The sequence below is a fragment of the Bidens hawaiensis genome, unplaced genomic scaffold (genome assembly GCF_021521415.1).
Source record: "Bidens hawaiensis isolate Kalapana, Puna unplaced genomic scaffold, B.hawaiensis_p1.1 tig00000512_1, whole genome shotgun sequence".
NCBI classification, from domain to species: domain Eukaryota; kingdom Viridiplantae; phylum Streptophyta; class Magnoliopsida; order Asterales; family Asteraceae; genus Bidens; species Bidens hawaiensis.
In genome coordinates this window covers 2,021,251-2,032,254 of record NW_027491033.1, presented here as the reverse complement: position 1 = coordinate 2,032,254, position 11,004 = coordinate 2,021,251, and the positions used below count along the sequence as shown (strand labels likewise).

At 31.7% G+C, this 11,004-nt stretch overlaps 1 protein-coding gene across 1 annotated transcript; it reads right to left on the bottom strand.

Annotated features, from left to right (window-relative positions):
- Nucleotides 1–454: 454 nt before the first annotated feature.
- Nucleotides 455–6,419, bottom strand: LOC143633819 (F-actin-capping protein subunit alpha-like). The gene is made up of 10 exons (XM_077102057.1): nt 6,216–6,419; nt 6,007–6,122; nt 5,226–5,315; nt 5,015–5,079; nt 4,676–4,837; nt 4,517–4,595; nt 4,345–4,422; nt 4,118–4,192; nt 4,013–4,048; nt 455–1,532 (listed from the first exon to the last, which is right to left on the bottom strand). The coding sequence occupies exons 1-10, from the start codon at nt 6,334–6,336 to the stop codon at nt 1,425–1,427; spliced, it is 930 nt and encodes a 309-aa protein (XP_076958172.1). The 5' UTR covers nt 6,337–6,419; the 3' UTR covers nt 455–1,424.
- Between the last annotated feature and the right edge of the window lie 4,585 nt (nt 6,420–11,004).

The window sequence follows — 11,004 nt, the reverse complement described above, 5'->3', positions numbered from 1 at the left end:
CAAAAAAAACTCGGTTTAGCTAAATTATATACACATGTATAATATATACATATATGTATATTTACATGTTTTTTTTGTACACATGTGTATAATTTAAGATAAATGATACTGTACATATGTGTATATTACGTAACTAAAGATTATATAAAATTATATATATGTGTATAATCCGATGTTCTTTTTATTTTTTTTTTTGTATTTTTTTTTTATTTTTTTTAATGAAACCGGAATGAAATATAAGAATTTTGGTTTTTTTACTTTTTCAAAAAATTTTATTATTTTTTGTTTTATGATTTTTTTAAAGGTGTTTTTAGTGGTTCAAAATGGTTCTCAAAGTTCTCAATTTGCAAAGGGTTCTCTTAGGATCCTTACCCTATATATATATATATATATATATAAATGAAATAAAAAACACACACAAAATAACTTATCTTAGTGGTGTGAAGAGTGAAAAAAAAATGTTAGGTGTCAAATAGTTATGAGAGGCTTTTGTATATGTAGAATAATGTGAGGGTTATAATTATAAGTTTGTAACAAGTGATTCATTTACTTAAACGAACCCATGATGGAATGGAAGGTATCAATTAATTGAATTGGGTTATACCCTTGTTCTTCTCTTCATCGGTCTTAATGTCTTATAGCTTGATTACCAGTTTAACACGTAACAATTAGTGTAAAGAAAACCAAGCATCATGAATGGGTCGTTTATGGTACGCTTGATGGAGACGATGGCATTGTTTCCAGTGTAAAATGAGTTGCTAGGGTTAAAATCGGGTGGGGAAACATATATAGTATATAGGGTTGCCTACAATCTACATGTATGGATGGTTCATGTAGTAAAATAGTTATTTTACACATTTTTAATGAAAGTTGGTTTTAGAACTAAACTTGTTACAAAATAGAAACCACATAAGCTAAATATACAGCCTTTTTAAGTTAGACCTTAAAGTTATGACTATAAACAAACCACATGGTTGGAGCCAGATATACTATTAAACATGATATCAGATATATACAACATAACACGATGAAAATGGTTGAACTTGAAGATAGGGTTATTCAAGATACAATTTATCAAATTGGACCATTCAAAAACTTGTACCATAAAAAACAAAACAAAAAAGTATAATTCCCCAACAGTAAAACTATATCACTGCTACATGACATTATCTTACAACAAAACATTAAATCATCCGGATATCTAAACAACATGTGACATGAAAACTGTTAATGTTTAAACATATGGAGCAAAACGCTATGAACAAAGGCAAACGATTAACGTATTATAAAAGCATTGAATCATCCAGCAACAGGCGACAGTTTCATGGAACAATCTAGACCAATAAATAGCCTTCTCCTCACACTATCAGATTCAGATTCAGGTTCAAAGAATGTATGTCATGATAGACTTCGAAGAACATTACCTATTTTTCAATTCCAAGTTCCTTTTCAAGATCTCTTGTGAGGCTAAATTGAAGAGTGCTGTGCCATGGGAACAATGTACGGGTAACGGGCAGCTTCCTTCTCAACTCCTGCATTTTGAAATATCCGCAAGCATCCGTTGTTTATAGTTTATAAACGGTTTGCAAATATCAATTTGCAAGATTATTGTCATGGTAAACCCTAAGATCAGATATCTTGGCTCGGAATGGTAATGGCAGGCTATGTATAGGGGTGTGTAAACGAGCCAAACCACTCATGAGTTACTCGAGATCGGCTCTCTAAAAGCTCAAATCGAGCTGAGCTCAAACGAGTTCGAGCCTAAAAATAAGCCGGTTATAACATATACTTTTATATGAATTATTATAACATATAAAATTATGACAAAAATAACTAAAAAATATATATTTGGTTATATTTAATAAAAAATAAGTTGCACCGTCTGAATGCATTTTTATCTCTAATTTGAGTAGCTATTGCTATGTAATAATTTAAAAACAATTATCTTTTAACTGAAGATTTTAGTTAATTGACTAATGTCTTTATTTTTTAAAACAGTATAAAAATAATTTTTCATTAATTGACGTATAAAGAAGTTATTGGCGTTTAAAGGAGATGGGTAACTTCCATGTGCTAGAAAGATTTACCTTTAAAAATGTGTATCATATGTTTTAAAGTTGTACTTACTTAAACTCTTAAAATTATGAATTACCTTTTTGTCCTCATATTTATTATAATAGAGCACAGATATAAAAATTAATAACTAAAGTATATAAATAATTATAAATGTATATAAACTAATTAAAAACCGACCCGAGCTCGAGCTTGAAAAAGTACTCACAAGTCTAAAGCTTCTGAAATAGGGCTCGAAACGAGCTTGAGCTCTCGTATGTTAAACGAGCCAGGCTCGAGTAAGCTCATTTACACCCCTAGTAAACTAGTGGTCAATGAGGGCAGGATAAGGTTGGGCCAACCAGCTAACGTTTTTATACATGATTTTTATGAAGGAAAAAAATAATTAATTTGTTAAATGTGATCACAGAAACTATATTATTACAATTAAAAATTAGGTTTTCTAATAACCCAATTAAATAGATTATGTGCATTTGAAATCATTAATGAAGATTTTCCTGTTTGACCCGTTTTGGTTTTAGGTAGATCTTTTTGCTTAACGTATTTGACTCGTTATAAATATATATATATATATATATATAGGGGTGAGTTATTGTACAATAATGACTTATCGTACATTACGTACGCGACACTGCTGGTCATCGATTTCAATTTCACGTGGTGGCAATTTGGTAAATAACCCAAACAATAGTTCGCGATCAAATTCACCGATTTAAAATCGATTCCGATCCAAATTCATAACTCCTTAATCTATCTCATCCAATTTCTAAACTCTAATCACAACTTACAGTATGAAATCTCAAAAGTCAAAACCCAAATTGAAAAGAACGTCAGTGAACATTAAAAATCTTCAAATTGATCAAAAATTGATGATTTAATCAATAGAATTGATGTGTAGGAGGCTTTAAAATCATCAATCGATTATGAAATTGCATAATAATACACTTAATTGAGCTATGATTAAGGTTCATGTTTAAACGTTCTGCACAAAAACTTTAAACGTTCTGGACTTTTTGTACAGAACTTCTAAACTTTTTGTACAGAACTTCTAAATTTTTTGTCTAGAACTTCTAAAGTAAAAAGTTTAGACCAAAATGAAGAAAAAGTTTAAACGTTCTGACAAAAAATGAACAAAAAGTTTAAACGTTTAACTAATACGTTCTGATCAAAACTACAAATTTAAACGTTCTGACCAAAACGAACACCTTTAAACGTTCAAGTTTAGATGTTCTATACCAAAACTTTAGAAGTTCTAACAAAAGGTTTAGAAGTTCTATACAAAAGACTTTAGAAGTTCTATACAAAAACTTTATACGTTCGGTTTAAACGTTCAGAACAAAAATCAATTAAACTTTAAAAGTTCAGTACAAAAAGTTTATACATTCTGTTTATACGTTTTAGGTTAATGTTAATACGTTCAATGTTAAAACCCAGAACTCAAACTCAAAATTGATAACTGAAACTTCAAATTGATGATTAATTGGATCAATTTCAAAGATTAATTGATCAATTAGTTCATCAATTTCAATTTCAATTGATCAATTTGATAAACTAACCTGTGAACAACTCGTGACGGAGAAAGATGGTGTACACGACGGTAACGTCGATGGTCGCGACGGTGAATACAATCGTTGGACGGTGACGAATTGATGAACGGTGATAGTGAAGGCGGACGGAATCGATGGGAGCAGTGGATCATAGTTGATGAAATTTACAATATTGCCATCGCGTGATTTTGAAATCAACAGTGTAGGAACTCGCGTACGTAATGTATGATTAGGGATTATTGTATTGGATCTTTTCTCTCTCTCTCTCTATATATATATATATATATATATCTCGACTCATTTGTATGCAAATGGATGTAATTTTGAAATCACACATTTTTATGTAATAGAAGGGGGGTTTACCGTTATTCGTAAATAGAAAAAAGTAATACCTTGAATGTGGAATCCGGCAAATTAGAATAAGACACCTGTCATTGAACAATTGTCAGCAAATAAATCGGCATTAAAAAGTTTTAGGACTCGTAAAAGAGAATAACCTGCAGGGAAGTCAGATATTCTGTCTCATGGTGGCGAATAATATTCATCAATGAATCTGCAGAATCATCTGGTGACTGGAAATATGCAACACAGATCAGCCACATGACAAAATTAAATCACACAAATTTTAACACCAAATTATTTTAGTTGAGTTAGTTTTCAGAATTATCCAAAATACTAGTTGTGATATACTGCAAAGAGAGTTTAGTTGAGTCAGTTATGTAACCTGAAACATAGTTGAATCTCTGCATTCATGCTTTGCATCTAGCTGAACATTCCCTTCTTCAAAATAATGAGCAGTCACCTGAATATTTAAGATAATATGATAAGGTGTCTATCTTTTTAAGTTTTTATATACCAAATGTTAAAAAAAGTTATCTTTGAGTATCAGCAAATACCTGCATTTTTCCTCTGATTTCCACAGTTTGTAGTTCATCCTTAAATTCAATGTTCCATATCGATACCCAACTTCCATTACTGATTTGGGACAAAATAAACAATGTCGTGTTATGAGGTATATATAAATAAGCAAAACAATTAAATTAAAGCTTGCTAACCAAAAATTCTGCGGACTATGTCGAGTGGCTGTAATCACCACAACTAGCTCAAAATCTGACCCACAATCTTCAGCATCTTTTCCCTTTGTACAGTAAACTGAGTAGACGCCTTTTGGATATGCCTCTTCAACATACTTGGAAATTTCAGCATCCAAAGCACATCTGTAAATATTATTATCACAAATTTTGTAAAGTGATGAAAAGTTGTCAACTTTCACCAGGCATATAATATTTCTATCTAGTAAAGTGAATGTCACAACTGTAAGTCGGTTACAAAAGTTACATTCTTCAAAGTTGGTTAAAACTTAAAAAGAAAAGTATATTTAGAAAAAAAGTTACCGATACTCTTCTATATAAGCGGATGGAAGCTCATCATCTCTAGCTGGTCTCATTTGTGTACAAACCTGAACCAGATCAACATGTCATATAAGTTCAAAAACACTCTTCCTCAATTCTAACATCTCTAGAACTCTTAAATCCAACAAACGCATAGCAAAATCAAAGTATCTAAAACAACACCAAACAGAGGCATCTAGTTTATTAAACTTACTTGTCGGACATGGTCAACCTTTGCCACTTGTGCAGTCCTAGGATCAAGATACTCATCCTCACTAATCTCACTAAATGACGATACCAACACCTGCAGAAACACTCATAGTGAATAAAAGAAAGACCCAAAACTGGTAAAAAAATAAGCAAATTTCACATAATAAGACTATTTTCCCTCAAAAACTATAACTTTGACAGTTAACTAGAATGATCTACTTAACTCAAAATTTAAAAAGTTGAAAACTTTTCTAAGTATTGAAATATTTCTGGTTCAAAGTTCAAGCTGTGATGTGTACTAGCGAACTGTTCTTCATTTACAGGTTAATCCAAAATTTCAACAAGATCATAACATTGTTACATATTTGTCCTAAAACAGTCCCAAGTCTACTGACTAGAGAACACAAACGGATTCGAGACAACACCAAATTCAACTTAACAAAAATGAAAAGCACTCGATTCAAGTCAAATATTCGAATTAACTTCTCTCGAATGTTTATTTGTAAACGAACAACTTATTCACTCGAATTAAACTCATCGTTCAAGATAAGTAAGTATCCAGTTTCCAATAGAACAAGTTAATCAACACATGAATCTGATATACAATGTAACGCAATCACAGATCCGTGCAATTACAGTAATATATCAGTAGAATGTTCTGCATAATCAATTGAAATTAATGTAATTACAGTAATGTTGATGACCTAATAAACTTCATGTTACCAAATTCTAGGTCAAAACAATAAAGCAGAAGATAATCAAGTGTTAACAACTTAAAAGCATACCTCACCGCTTCGATTCAGAAAGTGGAGGCAAATGAAGTTCGATTTGTTGTAAATCGGGAAGGCTTCTGAGGCGGCCTTGCGATAGGCATTATCATCGCTCAGAACTGATTTGAGGTCTGTATGTATGTATAGAAGATATTAATAATAATAATAAGAGTAGAAAATGATGTGATCTCGATTAATAAAAAGAAGAAAGAGTAATAAAAGACCTTTGGCGACGTATTGGATTTCACCGGGCGGAGAGTTGAGAAGAAACCATTTGGCTATATCGATTTTCTGATCCTCAGTCAGTATTACTTCTTCTTCTTCTTCTTCTGATGTATAATCCATAGATTATTATTATTATTATTATTATTAAAACACTTAAAGAGTATGTTTGAGTGTGCTGTTGGTGAGGATTGATGATCGGTTTCAGGATTTGAAAATTGGGGACGATGAGTGTTTGGTACAGAATACGGACAACATGTAATCAGAATGTTTAATATTTACAACAACAATTTTTCATTTTTTTTATTTTTTGAATTGATTAGTTTTTATATTTTCTCATTTTTCATATTGTTCTTCTAAAGACTTATCGACTTATATACATTACAGTCCAGTGTGAAATGATAATATTTATGAGATTCATAACTTTTTTTTATAAAATGATTATCAAGTAAACACATAAAGTAAAGGATAAAGTTTTGATATAAGTTTTTGTTATAACGGCGGATTTATACAAAACACGACTAGCAAGAAACTAATCGGGCAAAAACAAAAAAATACATGAACAAAATAGAGTTTTTCAAACATTATAGTCAATTAACTTTGCACGTATTACTCTTCTACTCAAATACCAAAGAAAAGGGAAGTAGAGATGAGCTCGGTACCGTACTAATACCGAAAATCACTAATTCTTTGTACCGGTACCGGTACCAAAATATTCGGTTAGGTACCGGTATTGAAGGTAAAAATTCAGAAAATACTGGTACCGTACCGAATTTGATCATCCCTAAAGATATGTAAGTAACATCGTCAAGCAACACCACATACTTCATGTGTCTTTTCAAGAAAACTCTATCATTTTAAAGCTTCCAAATTACCCATCAAGAGACATATATAATTGCACCCGCAATTGCTTTCTTAAGCAAACTTAAAGACGAGTTCTCAATGCACTCCATGAGATCTGTTGGGAAATGCAAAGTTGACAACTTTACATCAAGTCACATTTCAACCAAATCTCAAATCTTCTTAACCGAGGCGCACTCTCCAAGAATAGCGGATTCCGACCCATCATTAAACAAGGGGCAAATAGTAGACGAAACATCTATCCTTTTAGCAGCCAAATTTATCCGAGCTGGCAAACAATTTCCCACAACCCTCCATCCACAAATATTTATTTTCCGATGCAAACTAGGGAACCAATTAGTTTTCCTTGAGCAAATTACGTGTTTAAAACAAAACCATTTGAAAGTGTAAAGCAAAGGATTGGAAATGCATAAAGTCAAACTTCACTAATACAAATTGACCTGCAAAGGGTTGCATACAGTTATTATTAATAAAGCAAGGGGCTAGAAATGCACAAAAAGCTAAACTTTATTATAGCAACTAGTTTTGCTTTAATATAATAGAAACTCTATAAACTAATACACTTGGGACCACCAAAATTTATTAATTAAAAGAGTTATTAATTAATCGATAAATTAATAATTATTAATTTATATATTAATTAATATTTTATTAATTTATAGTATAATACTTAGTTTACAAACACCTTTCAAGCTTTCACTTAATTATTGTATACAATGCATGTATATCAAATGACCGGCCTAATTTGAAAGAAACATTCAATCTCCTACCTTATTATGCTTCTTGTGTTCTACAATGGAGCCCCCTTCGCGAAACGAAGCTATTAAAGCGGCAATCACATTGAACAATTTCTTGTTGAGCTATGAGAAAACAACACCAGAAGTTCTTACCATGCTAAGGAAAATTAGAGACGAGATTCAAGGGAAAATTGATTTCAACAAAAAAACAAAAGACAATTGAGTAATTTTTCAAGAAACCTTCATAAATCATTCATGTAATATGCTATATATAAGGAATTATTAATTTATATTTTATATGTGGTCTAAAGAAATTATCAAAAATGTATTATCTTATAATTTTAGCGAATTATTAATTTAGCACCCTATCCTCGAGTCAGGACCGGCAAAAAATATTATCTTAGAGAGTTTATTAAATAATCGAGTATTAATTTATCGAGTTTCTACTGTATATACTAGTGTGTTCCCTTCGCGCATTGCGTGAAGAACTCAGTAATGGGATCGAGTTTTTAAATGCAAATATACAAACATATCATAACAACTACACTTGATAAAAAAATATTTATCTAAATATAAAAAAATGGTCTGTATCAGTTCAACTCATTACAGTATCAGCGTGGTACCACACTCACTATATAACTTACAGTAAAAAAATTATATTCTATTGCGAACACAATTTAGTTTTCAACAAAACTTATATACTTTATTATGAAAACATCTTCGTTTTAACAGCCCGACATAGATGAGATAAACATGTCGTAACGACATACTAAAAAATCTAAAAAAAAATTCATATTGTGGTTATTAAAAATATCAGTACCTATTTATACATATATAATAACAATTTAGGGAACATATTAAATCCATGAATAATTTAGGGGGCAAAATTAAAAAAAAGTCTAGCAAAAAAGAATATTTAGGATCAAATTAAAACAGTTTAGAACTTTAAGGAGGCTAATTTAATATAACTTAAAGGTTGAGGGACTAAAGTGTAAAAGTTTAAAGTACATTGTAGCTGCAAGGTTTTCTTTAATATAGTATACTAGTAGGGGTGCCCGTAGCGTTGCGGCGGGACCCCACATGGTCGTATAAGGGTGTTAGCGATGACGTATTTGTTGTTGGGTCAATTCAAAGTACTTAGTCATTATTTAGTTTACAATACCATAAAGCCTATTTATAGCAAAACTAATTAAAAGTGTTATATTACCCAAGTGATGGAATGGAGCACGTCAAATGCATTACATGTTCAGATAATTTCTAATGTATTAATATAAATATTTAACTAAAATAAAAGCACATTAAACTAAGTCGAGAGACATCCATGACCCATATGAAAAAAAAAACATATGAGAAAGCACATAACGGCAGAGACGCGACGGGATTCGGTCATTAGGGTTCAGTTTGTTAAAGCCAAATTTATAGTCGTTATAGACAAATTTGCGTCAAAGAAGATACATGATGCAAATAAGAAGTGTATTGAGGCCTCTACTTTCTAATAGTATGATCAAATTCAGTAACAAATCTTTTTTTAACATTGTATAAAAGATAATAATGAAAATTGAACTTTCTTGATAATATACAAGATATGTCATGTCTTAGTTTTAACCAATGTTTTATTAAAATTACTAAGTGCCATAATATTGAAGACAAGGTGATAAGAGAGGTTACATTTGATATGTAACTTCTTCCATCTAATTTAATTTTCAGTGATATTGTATCATAGGGATCTAAATCAATAATGAAGACATGAAACTACATTAGATAAAAATGAACCATTATGTTGTTAGAAAGCTTAATGTAACGCAGTGTATGGTTAAATAAAGATTAAGTCCACAAACTATTGATCTAAAGCCTGAACGACACCTTTTTAGACCTCATTCCGCAGAAGCCCCTCCTACTAATATTCCATATTTTATACTCCATAACATTATTCCATATTTTATACTCCATAACATTCTCCAATCTGACAATATTCTAAAGAATCAAGGGTCTAAACGCACCCAAAATATGGAGTACTTTACACATATAAGTCCTCACTCAGTTCGTCTCTGCTTGTGAATATCCCTGCCTACAAGTGGAATACATATGTAATCTCAATATTAATAATATACAATCTGTATTCATATAAATATCGTCATAAGGCTCTTCGTTGTGGGCATCAACAGGGGTGGTATGGGCTGAGTTGGCGGTGGTTTACTGCCCCAAACACTGTGCCGGGGTGGCAAGCAGTGGGCTGCAAGGGAGTGTCTAGCAAATATTTGTTTGGTCGCTATATGGGATGGAGGTGGAACTATGTCGTTTCATTTCAAAATTAAAAAATAGAAGTTCTTGTGATGTAACATTCCCGTTAACTAACCTGAAATATAATATATATAAAGACCAAAACCATAAACACAAAATGTGCAGTCGTTTCCTCCTAAAAGATAAAAAAAATAATCATCCTCTTAATAAAACAAAAAATTCTAGCATCAATTTTGGCTCCGGTTATCTATTAAGTCAAGGCCTAATGCTTACAAACTTGCTCGATGCCGCTTAAAGAATGCTTGGAAAATGGTTTCTTTATTTTGGGTCGGTTCAATTTTGAGCCGATCGGCTCTGTTCGATTTGTAAACGAGCAAGCCCTCATTCAGTCGCGCAACATATTTAGCTTGCAGTCGGAGAGTCTCCGGCTCACTTTTTTATATGCGTGTTTCATGTAACTTCTACCCTTCTTCGGACTTTAAAGCACCATAGTGACCAGTCTCATGATCTTGTTATGTTTTCTTTTCTTGTGTAATACAGGGCAAACGGGTTAGATTCTATATGAATTCCAAATTAGTTGCTTGGGTTTCTGTCACTTAATGTGATTAGGCCTGTAAAAAAAACCGTGAGTTATGTAAATCTTTCGGTATGAAATTTGTGTATGTTCTTTTATTTAATAAACGAACGAACATGAACAAAACTTCTTGTTCATTTACTCGGTCCTAAAAAAATTAAACGTGTACATAAAAGGGCTTCAACGAACATAACCAAAATTGTCATCAGGTTAACCGTATTTATACATGCCAACTCGAGCTTAACTTGTTTTTTAAATGGGTCAACCCAAAGCTGACCTGTTTTAACGTTTTGTAAACTGGCCATGTTAGCCGAACAAAAACCTTTCATTTTTCACGTCCAGTTCGGGTCATGTCAGTAAATATTTTCTGAGAAAGCA

Coding starts and splice junctions, on each gene's coding strand:
- LOC143633819 (XM_077102057.1), bottom strand. CDS start 6,336: ATGGATTATACATCAGAAGAAGAAGAAGAAGAAGTAATACTGACTGAG. Junction 4,838..5,014: donor GCTTATATAGAAGAGTATCG/GTAACTTTTTTT, acceptor TAATATTTACAG/ATGTGCTTTGGATGCTGAAA. Junction 4,193..4,344: donor GAGATTCAACTATGTTTCAG/GTTACATAACTG, acceptor GCATATTTCCAG/TCACCAGATGATTCTGCAGA.